The following is a 19,437-nucleotide window of genomic DNA, read 5'->3' as shown; positions in this document are numbered from 1 at the left end:
GGGTGGGGAGAAGGTTGTGGGACGGATACAGGACTGAGAAGAGAGGACTGACTTGGGGGGCAGCAAGAGGCATAGTTGCATCCATTCATCTTGCAACACAAACAAACCGGGCGCCGCTGCAGCCCTGGGTCGGGCGAGCGCCGCGGCGGTGCCACCTTTCCAGGAGCTGTCGCCTGACCCAAACTGGAGGGAGGAGGGGGGGGTCTCAGAGAAGGATCCCCAAACGTCAGCACCTCACGCTCCTCAACGGAGCCGCCCCGCAACCCCAGAGTTCCTCGTTTTCGAGCACGTCTCAGGGAGGGAGCGAATAAGCCCCGAGACGCGGCCGGAGACGCACCGCCAACGTCCGTCCTTGGGCGCGCGTGCCCCTCTCGCTTTCCGTCTTTTGCTGCTGTGTTCTCCCCCCCCTTCTTGGCAGCTGGGGGGGGGGGCTCTTCCGCCTCCAGAAATGCAAGAAAAGGAAACGGAAACCTTTGCAAGGAGGAGGGTGGGATACAATGAAAGGGAAGAGGGTGGGATACAATGAAAGGCAGAAGAGACGAGAAGGAGAGGGGGAGGAGAGAGAGACACGTACAAAGAACAGCAGCGGGGGGGGGGGAGTCTGTCATTAGTCTTAGCACACACGAAAAAGTAGCAGCAAAACAACAGAGAAATTTTAAAAAAAACCCTAAGAGAGGAGCTGAAGGAACAAGGGGAGTGAGCTGTGGTGGCCACTTTCCTCTTCCAACTCCGGACACGCCTGGCACAGGAGATGCGCACGCGGCAGAAGGCGACTTGTGCTCTGGGTTCGAAGGCTGGCGAGTGGGGGGACCAGGAACGGAGGAGGGAGTGGCCGGCATCCGCGAGGGGCTGCGGCAGGACTCTGCCCTCAGAGGTATTCTTGGAGAAAGTGCAGCAGCGTGATTTCGTAATGCTCCCCCGACTCGGGGCAGCGAATACTGTGTCGCTCGTTGGGGTAGATCTGCGCACGGAGAGAAAGGGAGAGTTGAAGGCGCCCAAGTCCTGGCACGACAAGATCATGGAGTTGGAAGGGACCACCAAGGACATCTAGTCCAACCCCCGGCACAATGCAGGAAATTCACAACTACCTCCCCCCACAACACACCCCCAGTGACCCCTACTCCATGCCCAGAAAATGGCCAAGATGCCCTCCCTCTCATCATCTGCCTCAGGTCATAGAATCAGCATTGACCGACAGATGGCCATCTAGCCTCTGCTTGAAAACCTCCAGGGAAGGAGAGCTCACCACCTCCCGAGGAAGCCTGTTCCACTGGGGAACCGCTCTAACAGTTAGAAAGTTCTTCCTAATGTCTAGACGTAAACTCTTTTATTTTAATTTCAACCTGTTGGGGCAACAGAAAACCACTCGGCACCCTCCTCCATACGACAGCCCTTCAAGTACTTGAAGATGGTTATCATATCACCTCTCAGTCTTCTCCTCTCTGGACTAAACACACCCAGCTCCTTCAACCTTTCCTCATAGGACTTGGTCTCCAGACCCCTAACCATCTTCGTTGCCCTCCTCTGGACACGTTCCAGCTTGTCTACGTCCTTCCCAAATTGCGGTGCCCAAAACTGAACGCAAAACTCTAGGTGAGGACTAACCAGAGCAGAGTAAAGCAGAGATCTCCCCCTTCAAACAAGATCTCCATTCTGGCTCCAGGGCTGTATTGGCACGGCGCCGGGCTACCGGATTCAACTTCCTATAGTGTCTAATTTTTAAACATGCATGATTCTCAATTTCACCCCTACAGATTTATTCTTGACCAGAAGCCAGAGAAGGGGATGAGTGTGTGTGTGTGTGTGTGGGGGGGGTTACATGGTTCCTTTCCATGACCAGCAAAACTCACTCATTCCCCGTTGCTGCCGTTCATCCCCCTGATCCATCTGTGTAACTTCTGAGCAGTCAGAGATTCCAGGTTTTAACTAGTTTGTAAATTCTCAGTTCTACACGCTATACCCATCCGCTCATGATTTAAAAAAAAAAATCGCCGCATTTAAATTCCTTTTCTCTGTTCAAATGCTGATTCATATTTTAGTTTATAAGCTTCTTCCCTCCTCCTTCCCTTTCCTCCCCCTTCTAGGTTCTTGAAATTTTTCTGTTATGTCACAAGTTTTCTTAAGTTGTTCAATAAATAGAAGAAGAAGAGTTGGTTTTTTACCCTGGTTTTCTCTACCTTTTAAGGAGAATCAAACTGGCTTACAATCTCCTTCCCTTCCTCTCCCCACAACAGACACCTTGTGAGGTAGGTGGGGCTGAGAGAGTTAGGAGAGAACTGTGACTAGCCCAAGGTCAACCAGCAGGCTTCATGTGGAGGAGTGGGGAATCGAACCCAGTTCTCCATTGTAGAGTCCACCGCTCTTAACCACTACACCACACTGGCTTCATTCTGAGTGAATGATTGATCACTTCAAACACACCTTTTCCTGTTGTCCTTCCCTCCGGCCCCAAAAGAAAGGTGCAATTGGAAGGACCCTCCCACTCCCCCGTTTGCCTATGTATTTATTTATTCGACTTTTATCCTGCTCTTTCCCGACAAAAGTCAGGCTTCGAATGGCTAACAATAATATACATAATTCCATAAAAACACAGGACGTACAAAGCCTATATAAAACTTTAACAACCTGGATTGATAATTTCTCCAAAAATACTTTAAAAGACGGCGTCCTAATAATGATCAGGCCTACCTGTAGCTGATAAGGTTTCCCGGCACGGATGAGCTGGGAGATCAGGAAATTGGTGTGGAAAAAGTGCACGTTTTCATCCAGAAACCCGTGGAGAATAAGCAGCCGGTTGGGTCTGGGAAGGAGGGAGAAGAATCAACCACCTGAAGGGCCCAGAAGGGTGACGGGGTGGGCGGGACGGGGCAGAAGGCGGCATGTTTCGTTGGAGTCAGGCAACCAAAGATTTGGGGAGATAACTAGCTTCAGGCAAAACACACACGAGTCTGCCTTATACTGAGTCAGACCACGGGTGCATCAAGGGTCAGTATTGTCTACTCAGGCTGGCAGCAGCTTCACGGCAGGGTCTCAGGCAGAGACCTTTCACAACACTTCCTACCTGGTCCCTTTAACTGGAGATGGCCGGGGATTGAACCCGGGACCTTTGCACAGCAAAGCGGAGGCTCTTTCACAGAGCCACAGCCCCTCCCCACGACCAATAAAGTCACAGCCCCATAGAAACAGGAGAAAAGAGCACATCCGGTTCTCCCATGTCAGGCGGGTTAATCCGAAGACTGGGCTAAGATCCCCCCCACCTCTCGTGGCTGAAGGGGGATTTGAACCCAGGGCTCCCTGGACCCTCGCCTAATCGCTACACCCTGCTGGTTAGGGTAAGGGCTGTGGCTCAGTGGCAGAGCATCTGCTTGGCATGCAGAAGGTCTCAGGTTCAATCCCCAGCATCTCCAGTTAAAGGGACTAGGCAAGTAGGTGATGTGAAAGACCTCTCTGCCTGAGAGCTGCTGCCGGTCTGAGTAGACAATACTGACTTTGATGGACCAAGGGTCTGATTCAGTACAAGGCAGCTTCATGTGTTCATGTCTTCAATGGGAAAGGCCTTTTTGTCTGAAACCCTGGACAGCTGACAGCTGGAGCAGACAATATTGACTTTGGTTCTTGTAAGTTATCTGGGCTGTGTAACCGTGGTCTTGGTATTTTCTTTCCTGATGTTTCGCCAGCAGCTGTGGCAGGCATCTTCAGAGGAGTAACACTGAAGGACAGTGTCTCTCAGTGTCAAGTGTGTAGGAAGACTTGACACTGAAAGACACTGTCCTTCAGTGTTACTCCTCTGAAGATGCCTGCCACAGCTGCTGGCGAAACGTCAGGAAAGAAAATACCAAGACCACAGTTACACAGCCCGGATAACCTACAAGAACCAATGAACTCTGACAGTGAAAGCCTTCGACAATACTGACTTTGATGGACTGAGGGTTTGATTCAGTATACGTATATGAACACACATGAAGCAGCCTCATACTGAATCAGACCCTCGGTCCATCCAAGTCAGTACTGTCTTCTCAGACAGGCAGCAGCTCTCCAGGGTCTCATGCAGCGGTCTTTCACATCCCCTACTTGCCTGGCCTCTTTAACTGGAGATGCTGGGGATTGAACCTGGGACCTTCTGCATGCCAAGCAGAGGCTCACTACTGAGCCACAGATGGACTCTATAGCACTGTACCCTATTGAAGTCCCTTCCCAAATTCCACCCACCACAGGCTCCACCCCCAAAATCTCCACATATTTCCCAACCTGGAGTTGAAACATGAACACAAGAAGCTGAATCAGATCCTGGGTCCGTCAAGGTCAATATTGTCTGCACAGGGTCTCAGGCAGAGGTCTTTCCCATCACCTCCTTGCCTAGTCCCTATAACTGGAGATGCCGGGGACTGAACCTGGGACCTTCTGCACGCCAAGCAGATGCTTTACCACTGAGCCACGGCCCCTCTCCATGGCTCTCCAGGGTCTCAGGCAGAGGTCTTTCCCATCACCTCCTTGCCTAGTCCCTTTAACTGGAGATGCCGGGGACTGAACCGGAGACTTTCTGCACGCCAAGCAGATGCTCTGCCATTGAGCCACAGCTCCTCCCCAAAGGAGTATAAGGCAGCTTCACACGCTCTGCCAGGCGTCTAGCCGACCCCCTGCTACGGGTTTTAAGAGGCGATTCCAAGAACTGAACTTGGCCACCACTGTGAAGTCCACGGGCTACTGCCAGGAAGGCAGCGAACATCCCAGAATACTCACTCGTTGGGGAGCTCGTCGACATGCAGTGCCACTGAGCCCGCCTCATAGCCTTGCTGGTTGTTCTCCGGGACGTCCATGTACCTCTCCGTGTAGCCGGTGTCGTACGCCATCCAGACCGTGACGGGAGCCCCTGCTATAGCAACCTGCGGGGGTGGTTGAAGAAAGAAAGAGGCTACCGTTGCAGTTAGGGTTGGAGACATTCGACGCTAACGGGGAAAATGCCAGGGGCCTTTGAATTGGCAACAGAACAACAAAAAAAAGGGGGGGGGGAACTCAACCAAATATGTAGGCAGAGCTTAAGAACATAAGAAAGGCCCTGCTGGATCAGACCCAGGCCCATCAAGTCCAGCAATCTGTTCGCACAGTGGCCAACCAGGGGCCTCTAGGAAGCCCACAAACAAGACGGCTGCAGCAGCACCATCCTGCCTGTGTTCCACAGCACCTAATATAATAGGCATGCTCCTCTGACCCTAGAGAGAATACGTATGTATCATGACTAGAATCCATTTTTACTAGTAGCCATGAATATCCCTATCCTCCATGAATATGTCCACACCCCTATTCAAGCTTTCCAGGTTGGCAGCCATCACCACATCCAGGGGCAGGGAGTTCCACAATTTAACTATGCATTGTGTGAAAAAATACTTCCTTTTATCTGTTTTGAATCTGTCACCCTCCAGCTTCAACAGATGATCTCGCAATCTAGTATTATGGGAGAGGGAGAAAAACTTCTCCCTGTCCACTCTCTCCATACCATGCATAATTTTATAGACCTCTATCATGTCTCCCCTTAGCCGCCTTTTTTCCAAGCTAAACAGCTCTAAACTTCAAAGGTTGAGCTACAAACTGATCACTTGTAGCTACCCCAAAGTTTTACAAATTTTACAATTAAAGAAAGCTGATAGGAAGAAAATAGATTCCTTTGAAATCTGGTGTCTGAGGAGAGGGTTACGGATACCGTGGACGGCCAAAAAAACCAAATCAGTGGGTTCTAGATCAAATCAAGCCTGAACTGATCCTAGAAGCTAAAATGACTAAACTGAGGCTGTCGTACTTTGGACACATCATGAAAAGACAAGAGTCCCTGGCAAAGACAATCATGCTAGGAAAAGTTGAGGGAAGCAGGAAAAGAAGACGACCCTACAAGAGATGGATTGACTCTACAAAGGAAGCCACGGCCCTCAATTTGCAAGATCTGAGCAAGGCTGTCAAAGATAGGACATTCTGGAGGACGCTGATTCATAGGGTCGCCATGAGTCAGAAGCGACTTGACTTCACTTAACACACATACAGTAACATCAAAGGTTAATTTTTTTGCGTTTTTTGCGTTTGCTCATTATTTGTATGCTGTAACACATGTTTGTAATTTAACTGAATCCTTGATGTCACTACTATTTTGTAAAACTTTGGAGTAGCTACAAGTGATTAGATAAACACCTTGTAGCCTCTGGCACTTTGCACATTTTTTTCCTGTCTCCTATCAGAGGTTTCTCACCCCTTTTTTTCTCTGAGCTACAAACTATATCACAAAATAATTACATTTACTGCTAGGTGTACTCCGCAAAACTGTTAAAAACACAAGGCCTGGAATACAGGCTACACATAAAAATCAGTTATAAAATTCTTACGCACAGTTGAACTGGCAACTGGGGTATACATGATGCCCAGGTGAACTCAGGCAGATCATGAGAGGGAGGGCAGGAAGGGTTGCATCCGTGTTTGGCTCATGGCTTTTTCTTCTTGGAGCGGTGGAGTATGATCTGGAGAACCGGGTTCGATTCCCCACTCCTCCACATGAGTGGCGGAGGCTAATCTGGTGAACTGGATTTGTTTCCCCACTCCTACACACAAAGCCAGCTGGGTGACCTTGGGCAAGTCACAGTTCTCTTAGAGCTCTCTCAGCCCTACCTACCTCACAGGGTGTCTGTTGTGGGGAGGGGAAGGGGAAGTGACTGTACGCCGGTTTGATTTTCCCTTAAGTGGCAGAGAAAGTCGGCATATAAAAGCCAACTCTTCTTCTTTCTTACATGCCATGGGGAAATGCCAATTGCCACTTTGTGGTCAGGAAGGAATTTTCCTCCAGGTCAGATTGGCCCAAGGGATCCTGGAGGGGTTTTTTTGGCCATCTTCTGGGCAAGGAGCAGGGGGTCACTAGGTTTGTGTGTGGGGGTGGGGGTGGGAGGTAGCTGTGAATTTCCTGCATTAGATCAGGGCTTCTTAAACTGTTTCCACTCGCGACCCCTTTTTGCCCGAGAAATTTTTAAGTGACCCCGGGGTATATAGGTATATAAAATAGGTATACAAATCAACCACTGACTGATAATAAATCATAAGGAAATGTATTTTTTAAAAAAATTCTTTGGTACACATATAATTTTACCAAATTTTTCGCGACCCCCACGTTCAGTTATGCGACCGGGTTGTGACCCACAGTTTAAGAAGCTTTGGATTAGATGACCCTGGTGGTCCCTTCCAACTCTTTGATTCCAGGATAATGATGTGTAAAGCTATGCTGTTTCATTTAAACAAACAACCACCCCAGATTTCTCTTCCTTGCTAAATTTCTGGCTACCATCCCAAACCTGTGGCTTCGGTTAGGGGCAGAAATTACAGCAACCAAGAAGAGGAAGAAGAAGAAGAAGAGTTGGGTTTTATATGCCGACTTTCTCTACCACTTAAGACTCAAACTGGCTTACAATCACCGTCCTTCCCCCTCCCCACAACAGACACCCTTTGAGGTAGGTGAAGCTGAGAGAATGTGACTTTCCTAAGGTAACCCAGCTGGCTTCGTGTGTAAGAGTGGAGAAACAAATCCAGTTCACCAGATTAGCCTCCGCTGCTCATGTGGAGGAGTGGGGAATCAAACCCGTTTCTCCAGATCAGACTCCACCACTCCAAACCACCGCTCTTAACCACTACACCCCGCTGGCTCCCCAACTCAAGGACTCAAATAAAACTCCAGCTCTTTAGCACACATGAGCAGTGTCTCAGTGGAACAGGCTTCCTCGGGAGGTGGCGGGCTCTCCTCCTTTGGAGGTTTTTAAGCAGAGGCTAGACAGCCATCTGCCAGCAATGCTGATTCTGTGAACTTAGGCAGGTCATGAGAGGGAAGGCAGGAAGGGGTGCGTAGGTGCTTGGCTTTCGTGGCCCTTTCTTACATGCCCAGGGTAGTGCCGATCGCCAAATGGGGTCAGGAAGTAATTTTCCTCCAGGCCAGACTGCCCAGGGATCCTGGAGAGTTTTTTTCCCTCATCTTCTGGGCATGGAGTAGGGGTCACAGGGAGTGCGTGGGGGGGGGGGGAGGTAGTTGTGAATTTCCTGCATTGTGCAGGGGTTGGACTAGATGACCCTGGAGGTCCCTTCCAACTCTATGATTCTATGAGGTGCTGGTTATGACCCTTATCGCCCTTCCATCTAGACATTAGGAAGAATTTTCTAACAGTTAGAGCAGTTCCTCAGTGGAACAGGCTTCCTCGGGAGGTGGTGAGCTTTCCTTCCCTGGAGGTTTTTAAGAAGAGGTTAGATGGCCATTTGTCAGCAATGCTGATTCTGTGACCTTAGGCAGATGATGAGAGTGGCCATCTTCTGGTCACTGGGGGTGTGTGGGGGGAGGTAGCTGTGGATATCCTGCATTGTGCAGGGGGTTGGACTAGATGACCCCTGGTGATCCCTTCCAACTCTATAATTCTATGATTCATGACCTGGGACAGGCATATTTGAACAACTGTCTCCTTCCACGTACCCCTGCACACCGACTACAATCATCAGGCAGCCACCCGTTGGCTATTCCACCTCTTACGGTGGCTTATCTGGCATCGACCAGAGCCGGGGCCTTTTCCATCATGGCTCCAGCTCTGTGCAATGTGCTCCCTGAAGATCTTCTGGCAGCACGGCAAGGCCTGCTTGTTTTCCAGCGACTTTGAGGTGTGAACTGGCAGGCATCTTTTCAGGGAGGGAGGGGAGAGATTTGGGGTTTGCCGTTTTATTTTTGGCTTTAGCTGGGGATACTTTTAACTATTATTGTAAGCAGCCTTGAATCAAGAAGAAATGCAGGATATAAATGCTTTAATAAAGAAAGAAATAAAATTGGGCACTATTCACATTGTCTGATCTGCCATTCTTTGCTAATTCTCATAACTGGTTTTACAGTTTCCAATAGTGTGAGAGAACAATCACGACTTTGCTTTGCGGGGCCACGTGACTGACCTGTAGGGTTGGCAGCTCTGGGTCGGGAAATACCTGGAGATTTTGGGGGTGGGGCCTGAGGAAGGCAGGGTTTGGGGAGAGACCTCAGTGGGGTATAATGCCATAGAGTCCACCTTCCAAAGCAGCCATTTTCTCCAGGTGAACTGATCTGCCTGGATATCAGTTGTAATAGCAACCCTACCACATGGGTAAAGACTAACGTGATCGTGGGCTCTTCAGCAGATGCAAAGCAAACCTCCAACTTGCCTTGAAGACGTGGGGCTTACAAATGAGCCCCATCAGGGACAGGAATCCCCCGTACGACCAGCCGTGGATGGCGACGCGGCTGAGGTCGATAAACCCGTATTTCTCTGCGACGTAATGTAAACCTTCCACTTGGTCCTCGATCTCCACCTGACCCTGGGAGAAGACGGGGGGGGGGAGGAGGAGGAGACATCTGAATCACTCGCTCCATTTGGGTGCCCACGTTCCCCTCCCCTCCCGGCGGTCGCAGGGCCTCGCGTCTGAGTGAGGGGGAAGCCCCTCTACTGATTAACAGGCCTGATTTGAAACAAGCCCAACCACATTATTTAGCAGAAATGCACATTACTTGTTTGACACCATTAATGATCTGCTAATCTTCCTTTTTTAATTATTTATTTTTTAATATATAATTTTTATTTTTATTATAAAGGAAAAGGGAACATACATGTCTGCATGGTCTGCAGAAGTCAGGACATTTACTCAACACAGAAATATAGTTTACAGAGATATCAAAATATTATCGATTCTAGACTTCTAACATCAGTTATTTTACCGCATTGTGTTAAACCTTTACATGTTAGTATAAATTGCAAAAATATATCCATCTTACTGTATAACCTACACAAATCATTTTCTCTACATTAAGATATGATTTAAAAAAATAATTCTAACCTATGCTCTATTCTAACTTCTATTCTCTCCTATCGTTAAACCTTTACGTATTGATAATAAAGTTTCCATTTTCCCAAAAACAGCTCGTGGTGTTGATCTTTATTTACTAAATTGGTCATTTTGGCCACGATTGCGTATTCAGACAGTTTCTCCTTCCACTCTTCTATATCTGGAATTAATGCTGACTTCCATTTCCTTGCTAATACAATTGTGGCAGCAATTGCGGCATATTCTCTAGCTTGCACTGGCAATTCTGATGGGGTAATGCCCAACAGCATACTCTTGGGAGTCTAAAGGAAATTTTAATTGAAACAGTTTTGAAACTCGTGGATGCTAATCTTTGTAAGGCCATCCACAAATTCAGAGCAATATGGACCCCCTCAGGACTGAACATGGACACACTGGTTTTCTGCCCCTGAAAAGGCCATGCTGGATCAGACCAAGGTCCATCAAGCCCAGCAGTCTGTTCACACAGTGGCCAACCAGGTGCCTCTAGGAAGCCACCAAACAAGATGACTGCAGCAGCACCATCCTGCCTGTGTTCCACAGTACCTAATATATTCGGCATGCTCCTCTGATCCTGGAGAGAATAGGTATGCATCATGGCTAGTATCTATTTTAACTAGTAGCCATGAATAGCCCTCTCCTCCATGAACATGTCCATTTCCCTCTTAAAGCCTTTCAAGTTGGCAGCCATCGCCATATCCTGGGCCAGGGAGTTCCAAAATTTAACTCTGTGTTGCGTGAAGAAATACTTCCTTTTATCAGTTTTGAATCTCCCACCCTCCAGCTTCAGCAAATGACCCCGTGTTCTGGTATTATGAGAGAGGGAGCCACCAGTAAACTGGGATTAGATGTTCTTATGTATGGAAAGACGTGCCAGATCAAGGACTTACCATCTGGTTCTTCAGCGCCCCTTCGAATTTAAGGCCTCTCTGGCAAGATCCCCGCCCGTCAATCACCACCACGGCATAGCCAAGGGACGCCAGTGTGTTGAGTCGCAGGTACTTGATGCCTTTGAAGGAGTTATTCACTAACTGGACCTACACAGTGGGGGGGGGAGGGGGAGAGAGGAAGAGCGTACACGTTCCAATGGAGGTTTAACACCAGTTGGCAGCCCGAGACCTACTGATGTGCAATCATGTGGCAGGAAGTGATATCATCTCTCATAAGGTCATGTGACAAGGAGGAGAGGATCCGGAATCCCCGGACCTGCCTGTGCTAAAGGAGGAGCCCGCCTGCTTTACCAGGTTGACACTCACATGAACCATGCGAAACCACTACAGCCCAGCCCCGGCACTCTACCTGAGGTCCTCCGTACACGAAGAGCACAGCGGGATGCTTCTTCCCGGGCTGGAGGTTGTGGGGCTTGTACACCATCCCGTAGAGCTCGACGTCTGACTGGGTGCGGAAGTGAAAAATCTCAGGGGGGATGTAATCGGCAGGGCAGCCTGCAAAAAATCCCCCCGAGAGGGAGAAGGGGGCGGGGAGGGAGAGAAGAGAGAACCTTCCTAGAATATTTATTTCACTTACTAAAAAGAAAATTAAGAAGAAGAAGAAGAGTTGGCTTTTATACCCCGCTTTTTCTCTACCTTTAATCAGCCTCAAACCGGCTTACAATCACCTTCCCTTCCTCTCCCCACAACAGACACCCTGTGAGGTAGGTGGGGCTGAGAATTCACAGAGAACTGTGACTAGCCCAAGGTCACCCACTCTAGTCATCAGATGTCTGGCAAAGGAAGCTTTCACTTTCGAGAGAAAAAGCTGACTTTCTCTACCACTTAAGGAAGAATCAAACGGGCTTACAATCACCTTCTCTTCCCCTTCCCACAACAGACATCTTGTGAGGGAGTTGGGGCTGAGTGAGTTCGGAGAGAACTGTGACTAACCCAGGGTCACCCCGCTGACTTCATGTGGAGGAGTGGGGAAACAAATCCAGTTCACCAGATTAGCTTCCACTGCTGATGTGGAGGAGTGGGGAATCGAACCCGGTTTCCTAGATCCGAGTCCACTGCTCCAAACCACCGCTCTTAACCACCACACCACACTGGCTCTAAGTGACAAAAAAACTCTGGAGTGGAGGAAGGGGGACCCATTTTGCAGACGACTCTGCATATTTGCAGTGTTTTCTCTCTTCCTTTCTCATGGGGTGTGAAAAGGGGATAAAAATGTCCCAAATCCAGGGCAGCCATGATTCCCCCCAACCACCACCACAGCCATTCCCCAGTACTGTTTACCAGTGGCTGTGCCAACAACTCTGTCGGTGTCGATGTCATCTCCTCCCCCATCAAACCTCCCCCACCCCGGTCTGCCTCTTCCTGTAAACGGTGAGACGGACACGTAGCTTATGAGATTTGGCAACGTGATGATGTCGGCTCTATTTGCCCTCAACGACACCGGCGAAGTATAGCAAAATCATATCGGCTGTGAGACTCGTTTCCCCGTCTCTAAGAAGAGATAGATTTGGAAAAAAGGAAAGGGTCGAGCCAATATGAGAGAGGAGCCAGGGAACGGTCAAGGGCCGCTGCACTCCCCCAAACCCCCCTTTGGAATGACAATTCTCAGCTCAATTCTCGTTTTTGGCACGACCTCTGAGAAATTCAATGCAAGTGGGGAACGAGAGCAAGAGCGAGAGCAAGCGAGACAGCACGAGAGAGGGTGAGAGAGACTCACTGGCTGGCTCCATCATACTGGCCCAGAACTTCGGCTGCTTGTGGAGGGGGTCGTCCTCCGGCCCGCCGAGCTTGTAAACGTGCACACACGGGGGAGTGCTGACGCTGCTGTAGTGGCTGATGAACATGTCGAAATTCTGCGGGGGAAGACCAGCCGGCTTAGCGGGGGAGGGTGTTAATCCACCCCGGGGGTGGCTCTGAGCCACTGGAGGAGATCTAACCTTCCTCCAAGGAGCCTTCCTCCACCTTAGCCGTCTCTTCCTCCCATGGAAGATGCTCTTGAGCAGAGGGATGCTCTTAGGCGCCATCGACTGAGGATGTTTTTTTATCCCGCCTTTCCTCCAAGGAGCCCAGGGCACCTCAAGGGGTTTCCCCTTCCCCTTTTATCCACAAAAGAGCCATAGGAAGTCAGTCGGCTTGAGAACGAGCAACTGGCCATCACCCAGCAAGCTTCAAGACAGTGTGGTCTCCCAGATCTTAGTCCAACCTTCTGACCGCTGTGACCCACTCCGGCGCTAAAAGGCGACCTCCTGCCACCTAACGACAGGATGCTACTGAGATGCCCTCTTGCCGTTCACCATTTCTATCCCAGGTAGTTCCCTTTACCCCACCCATCACCAAAAATCATCTCGAGATTTGCCAGTACAACACCTGTGCTGCTTTTGCTCTACACCAGGGGTGTCAAACATACGGCCTGTGGGCTGGATTCTGGCCCCTTGAGAGTTCTTATCCGGCCTGCGAGCCAGCCACCTCCCCCGCTCCGGGCTGGTGAGGCATGGCCCGGCCCGGCCAAGTGACATTTATGTCATATCCGGTCCTCGTAACAAATGTGTTCGACACCCCTGCTCTACACCTTACAAGTAACCCGTGAACGCCAATTAGCACTGGAGGCAGAGCTGCATTACTGTTGGTTTTTTGGAAGAACTGCTACTGCTTACTCCTCTATCCCAGCAAACCCTGGGTCCTACCTGCTTTGCATACAGCCCCAACTGACCTTATAAAGAAGGCTGACCTTATAAAGAAGGCCTCTAGGAAGAGGTCGCGGGAAACGGGAAAACTTGCTCACTGCGTTGGGGCTTTTCCAGTGGTCCTACTAAAAGCTACTTCACTGGTTTTATGTTCATACATAAAGGCCCCTCTACACCAATAACACTACAAGAAGAAAGCCGTCTGGGATAACGCATGACAGCTAGGCCTCCATGGCCCAAGAAAGGGAAGGGAAAATTCTAGCCTTCATGATACTACAGAAAAACCACCATCATTTTTTTGCTACTAGGACCCAATCATAATAAAAACAAGTGAACATTTAAAAGCACTCCACGAACACCACAGGAGCACTTCCTGTACATTATCTTCTGGTAACGGGGAAGGGAACGTCAACAGTTTTTTGGGTTTGTAATGAGGTCTCAAGGGCTGGAATTCCCTGGTAGAAGAATGATGGTTCTAGATCAGTGGTTCCCAAACTTTTTTTGACCAGGGACCACTAGGACTTTTTTGTTCGGTGCAGGGACCCCAAGGTTCAAAATAAAAATTCAGAGAATTTGAAAATAAACTTTAATCATAACTGTTAGTTAAACATTAAACTTAGAATAATATTTGAATATATATTTTTATAATAGAGAACTTTTAATTGAAAATATTAATTTATTATGGGTTTATAACTTTGTTTCGCGGACCTTAATTTAGTTCTCGCGGACCCCTGGGGGTCCACGGACCCCCGGTTGGAAACCAGTGTTCTAGATGAAAGGACTGGGTCTCTGCGGCCCAATTGGTTAGCGTGTTCGGCTGTTAACCGAAAGGTTGGTGGTTCGAGCCCACCCAGGGATGCTCTGGTTCCTTCTGGGGAGGGGCCGTGGCTCAGTGGCAGAGCCTCTACTTGGCATGCAGAAGGTCCCAGGTTCAATCCCTCACATCTCCAGTTAAAGGGACTCGGCAAGTAGATGATGTGAAGGACCTCTGCCTGAGACCCTGGAGAGCCGCTGCCGGTCTGAGTAGACAGTACTGACTTTAATGGACCAAGGGTCTGATTCAGTATAAGGCAGCTTCATGTGAAAGACCTGTTACATGTTTCATGTTACAAATGTTATCACTTACATAGATAGAAACTATTGGTTATCAATGTAGTCGATCCCCTGGTTGGATTTTTTTAAAGTATCTGAGCCCGTTTTTCTGGCTAACTAGAAATGGATTTGCCTTAATCCCCCAATAAAGGTTTTAAAAATTAAAAAAAGGAAAAGGAAGGACAGACCTGGCTCATGGAACAGCTGTGAGAGAAACCCAGAGAGGTGAGCCGTACGATCTCCCCGGGGGTCTCATAGCTGACTGCGTAGAGGTGATGTTCCAGAGGGGTGTCCTTCGTGCCCTGGAAGTACACCAGCTTCGTTTCTTCGTTCACCCAGATCTGCAACGAAGAACTGGTGTTAGATCCTGGCGCGACAGGCAAGCGCCCACCGGGACGCACGCACGGGCTTGTTGGGGGAAAAGGGGTGGCACAGTGTTGGGCAAAGAATGAAGATGTTCTCTACTGCCAAAAGGAGTCTTGAAGAGATGCAGGAAGACGGAATGCTGAGGTGAGCAGAACAGCAGCGGACAACTCCTCCCTACACTTTGGAAGGATCAATCTGTGGACAATCGATGCTTTGGATCTGTTTGTACGTGCTGGCGGCTGGCTTTTGTTTATTGGCGGGGGTGGAAAGCGCCGTCAAGTTGCAGCTGACATATGGCGACTCAGGACAGTTTTCAAGGCAAGAGATGTTCAGAGGTGGTTTGGCCATCGCCTGCCTCTGCGTAGCGACCCTGGACTTCCCTGGTGGTCTCCCATCCAAGCACTAACCAGGGCTGACCCTGCTTAGCTTCCGAGATCTAATGAGATCCGGCTAGCCTGGGTTTGTGGGTCATTACAACAGGTGAAAATAGGGCTTACGCCTCAACGTTATAAGTACACGTTCAGTCTATGTAAAATGTAAAAGAGGCCTAAAGTTGGTCAAGAGAGCTCAAATAATAACCGCCATAACATTCAGCACCCCAAAACCGTGGACAGCCGCCAGAAAGCAAAACAACTGGTCCTATTAACACACAGAGGACTGGCAGGACTAGTACCAATGCCCTTTGGAGAGCTGTTCTTCAGATCGGCTTGTTTCTGATGTTTCTGGGGTTTATTTTAAATTAGGATTTTGCTTTTTTAAACTCAGAAATTAACTTTTAATTTTACTGTTTAATATTGTCTATGTGTGGTTTTTTTAATGATGTTCCCCGCCCTGAGCCTGGCTTTGGCTTGGGAGGGCTGGCGACAAATCACAAAAACAAAAAAATAAATAATAAAGGTTGCTGCCATGTGGCTTTGGGAAGGACAGGATAAGAATATTCCACACAAAAGACACTCCAAGCAAACGTGGCGGGTTAACTCTGACCACACACAGCCTTCGCTATCTCATACCTTGGATCCGTGCCTGGCCAGAACTTCCCATTCACCACTAGTTAGGGCGACCTCTTCCTTGATCGGGCATTGGAAGTCCCCTGGAAAAAGGAGAAGGAGAGTGACCTAGAGGCCAAATTATGGGCAGCTTCGCAGGAGCACCCCAGGTGACTTGGACGGCAGGAAGAGGGGCGATCTCGCGGCTCACCTTTGCTTGGGACGTAGGGCCGGGTCCAGTCGTAGCCGTCCCTCTTGAGGACGGCTGTGACCCTGTACAGATGGCAGAACCCGGTCTTGCATTCGTTGGCGCGGATGAAGCAGAGCTCGTCTTCCTTCCCCTCAGGCTGGCAGAAAGCGTAAAAGATGTCGTGGACCTACCAAGGAGAAGGGGAAGAAGAAGAGTTGGTTTTTATACCCCAATTTTCTCTACCTTTCTTTTAAGGAGACTCAAACCAGCTTGCAATCACCTTCCCTTCCTCTCCCTGCAACAGACTCCTTGGGAGGTAGGTGAGGCTGAGAAAGTTCGGAGAGAACTGTGACTAGCCCAAGGTCACCAGGCTGGCTTCATGTGGAGGAGCGGGGAATCGAACCCGGTTCTCCAGATTAGAGTCTGCTGCTCACGTGGAGCAGTGGGGAATCGAACCTGGTTCTCCAGGTTAGAGTCTGCCGCTAATGTGGAAGAGTGGGGAATCAAATCTGGTTCTCCAGATTAGAGTCTGCTGCTTATGTGGAGGAGTGGGGAATCAAACCGGTTCTCCAGATTAGAGTCTGCTGCTCATGTGGGGGAGCGGGGAATCAAACCCGGTTCTCCAGATTAGAGTCTGCCGTTCATGTGGAGGAGTGGGGAAATCGAACCCGGTTCTCCAGATTAGAGTCCGCAGCTCATGTGCAGGAGTGGAGAATCAATCCTGGTTCTCCATATTAGAGTCCGCAGCTCATGTGGAGGAGTGGGGAATCAAACCTGGTTCTCCAGATTAGAGTCTGCCGCTCATGTGGAGAGTGGGGAATCGAATCAGGTTCTCCAGATTAGAGTCTGCTGCTCATGTGGAGGAGTGGGGAATCAATCCTGGTTCTCCAGATTAGAGTCAGCCGCTCGTGTGGAGGAGTGGGGAATCGAACCTAGTTCTCCAGATTAGAGTCCACCACTGTTAACCACTACAACCACGCTGGATAAAGGATCTGCAAGGGCAGTTTTCTCTTCCCCCAGCTAGGCCCTTACATTGATCCACACGTCGGTGACCTCCTCGTAGACAATGAAGGGCTGGACGTTCTCAGGCACGGCTTTGGCGAGTTCCAGGCGCTGCTCCTCGCTTTCTGGGACAGCGATGAAGAGCGCGGGGGGGAGGAGGACCAGCTGGAGCTGCTGCTGGGGTCTGTCCAGGAACATGGCCCAGGCGCTGAGTGAAAGGGGATGGGGGGAGGAGAGAGAAGAAGAAGAAAGAGGAGTTGGTTTTTATAAGCTGACTTTCTCTACCGCTTAAGGCAGAATCAAAACGGCTTACAATCACCTTCCCTTCCCCTCCCCACAACAGACACTGTGAAGTAGGTGGGGCTGAGAGAGCTGTGACAAGCCCAAGGTCACCCAGCTGCCTTCATGCGTAGGAGTGGGGAAACAAATCAAGTTCACCAGATTATCCTCTGCAGCTCATGTGGAGGAGTGGGGAATCCAACCTGGTTCTCCGGATCAGACTCCACCGCTCCAAACCACTGTTCTTAACCACTACACTACGCTGTCTTTCGCTGAGCGAAAGGGGGCGGGGGGAAGAGAGACAAAAAGCAAGCATAACTGAGGCTTCTTTCTTCCTCCATTATTCCATCTGCCCTGACCCCAGGCTCCATCAGAGTGAGACAGAAAATCTAAGCGTTGGTTCAAGTGGGGGGGAAGATGCAGTGGAGGGTGGGTATTGACAAACTTCTCCATCCCAACTCGGCGGTTTCGTGCTCGCATGTCCCTTGAAAGTTCTCTTCTGAAGAACGGCAACTTTCAGATCAATAACAGCCTCCAAGGAGACAGAAATGTTCCCTCACTGGCGCTTCACGGACACTGGGGGCTCAAATGCGCATGCGTGCACATGCACAGGCCGCAGAAAATGTACTTACTATTTCCCATCCCGGGTCCATCCAGCCCGCGCGATGTACTCCACCTGTGGGAACATCGTGGCAAACGGATGTACCAGCTCCTTGTCTTGGGCGCAGACGATCTACAAAAATAGAAAAATATATTTTTTGAAGAGTATAAGCAGGCCAGTGTGCACTTCCACTGTAAGAAACAAACCAACACTGAAGACAGGGCATGCCCGGGAAAACTTAAAAGTCTCAGCCAAAAAATGCTGTTAACGTGTGCATCTTTTCCCCCAATAAGTTCCACATTTGACATTGTTTCTTCTAGTTCGATTAGAGAGGAGGGAAGACGCAACCCCACCCCAACTCCTCTATAACTCATTCAACCAAACCTCCGGCTTCAGAGAAGCACACACACCCCACCCCCAGTCCCGAGGGCTAGAAACTTGAGTTTGTCAAAACAAGGTAAAATTCGCCAAGCTCCTCAGGGAAAACCTCCCTGGTGACTATAAAAACCAAAGGGAACAAAACAACCAAGGCCAATACTTGAAAGTAACAAAAAAATTTGGGCTTTGTAATATTTTTATATTTACACTGCGAGCCCGCCTTGAGTTCCACAAGGGAGAAATGTCTGAAATGAACAATTAAAAACTGTCTGAATGCTGGAAGAATATGCACCATGAACTTCAAAAGATGTTCCAACAAACATTTCTGCTACATCCAAAGAATATGCTCTTAGGCATTGTACCATTAGAATTACCTTCGCAACTTAAGATTTATTTAGATATGCTACAACAGCTGCGAGAACAGTTCTAGCAAGGAAATGGAAGCAGGCACTCCTTCCAGATAAGGAAGAATGGAAAGAAAAGCTATTGGAATACGCAATTATGGCCAAAGTGACCAACACGGCAAACAGTGATAAGAATTACGAGCAGTTGAATGAAAAATGGAAATTATTTCATCAATATGTTGAGGTTTAACAATAATAAAGATAAGAGCGTAGACGTCAACTGCGTACAGTGATCATTGGGTTATGAGACCTTGATTAACTTTATATCTGGAAGATTGTTTTTGACTGTGTGGCCATAATATGTATGTATGATAAGGTTATTAGTTTTATGTGGTATTTTGCGGTATTATCTGCAATGTTAAAGCTTTTTCGTTTGTGTATGTGTTGAATAAGCATGGCAATGTAATACGTTTTGATTCTATTTTTATTCTTTTTTTCTCATATCTGTAATGCTGAAATCTCTTTCCCCCCTTTGTATTCCCCTTTATATGAAAAAAATAAAAAAATATATATTTTTAGAAGTATCTGAATGCTACGGCTACTTAAAAAAAAACATGCAAAGTGAGACTGCTCGACTGGGCTAACACCGCTGCACGCCTTCCTCTAGAGCACTGGTTCCCAACCGGTGGTCCGCGGAC

General features: G+C 48.9%; 1 protein-coding gene and 1 non-coding gene across 2 annotated transcripts in view; one reads left to right on the top strand and one right to left on the bottom strand.

Annotated features, from left to right (window-relative positions):
• Nucleotides 1–810: 810 nt before the first annotated feature.
• DPP9 (dipeptidyl peptidase 9) overlaps nucleotides 811–19,437 on the bottom strand; it is a 33,241-nt gene continuing 14,614 nt past the window's right edge. Inside the window, exons 9-20 of the mRNA XM_056844069.1 lie at nucleotides 18,049–18,149; nucleotides 17,168–17,345; nucleotides 16,157–16,322; nucleotides 15,970–16,049; nucleotides 14,782–14,934; nucleotides 12,535–12,670; nucleotides 11,167–11,312; nucleotides 10,758–10,904; nucleotides 9,193–9,345; nucleotides 4,741–4,883; nucleotides 2,689–2,800; nucleotides 811–961 (exon numbers count right to left, since the gene is read on the bottom strand). Of these exons, the coding sequence (XP_056700047.1) occupies nucleotides 869–961; nucleotides 2,689–2,800; nucleotides 4,741–4,883; nucleotides 9,193–9,345; nucleotides 10,758–10,904; nucleotides 11,167–11,312; nucleotides 12,535–12,670; nucleotides 14,782–14,934; nucleotides 15,970–16,049; nucleotides 16,157–16,322; nucleotides 17,168–17,345; nucleotides 18,049–18,149 (1,608 nt within the window). The 3' untranslated portion in view covers nucleotides 811–868. The remainder of the gene's footprint in view (nucleotides 962–2,688; nucleotides 2,801–4,740; nucleotides 4,884–9,192; nucleotides 9,346–10,757; nucleotides 10,905–11,166; nucleotides 11,313–12,534; nucleotides 12,671–14,781; nucleotides 14,935–15,969; nucleotides 16,050–16,156; nucleotides 16,323–17,167; nucleotides 17,346–18,048; nucleotides 18,150–19,437) is intronic.
• Nucleotides 14,287–14,360, top strand: TRNAN-GUU (transfer RNA asparagine (anticodon GUU)). Its single transcript has one exon. It is a non-coding gene; the product is annotated as a tRNA-Asn (tRNA).

This window comes from Euleptes europaea, chromosome 2 (assembly GCF_029931775.1).
Source record: "Euleptes europaea isolate rEulEur1 chromosome 2, rEulEur1.hap1, whole genome shotgun sequence".
NCBI lineage: Eukaryota > Metazoa > Chordata > Lepidosauria > Squamata > Sphaerodactylidae > Euleptes > Euleptes europaea.
This window is presented reverse-complemented; position numbering and strand designations above follow the sequence as displayed.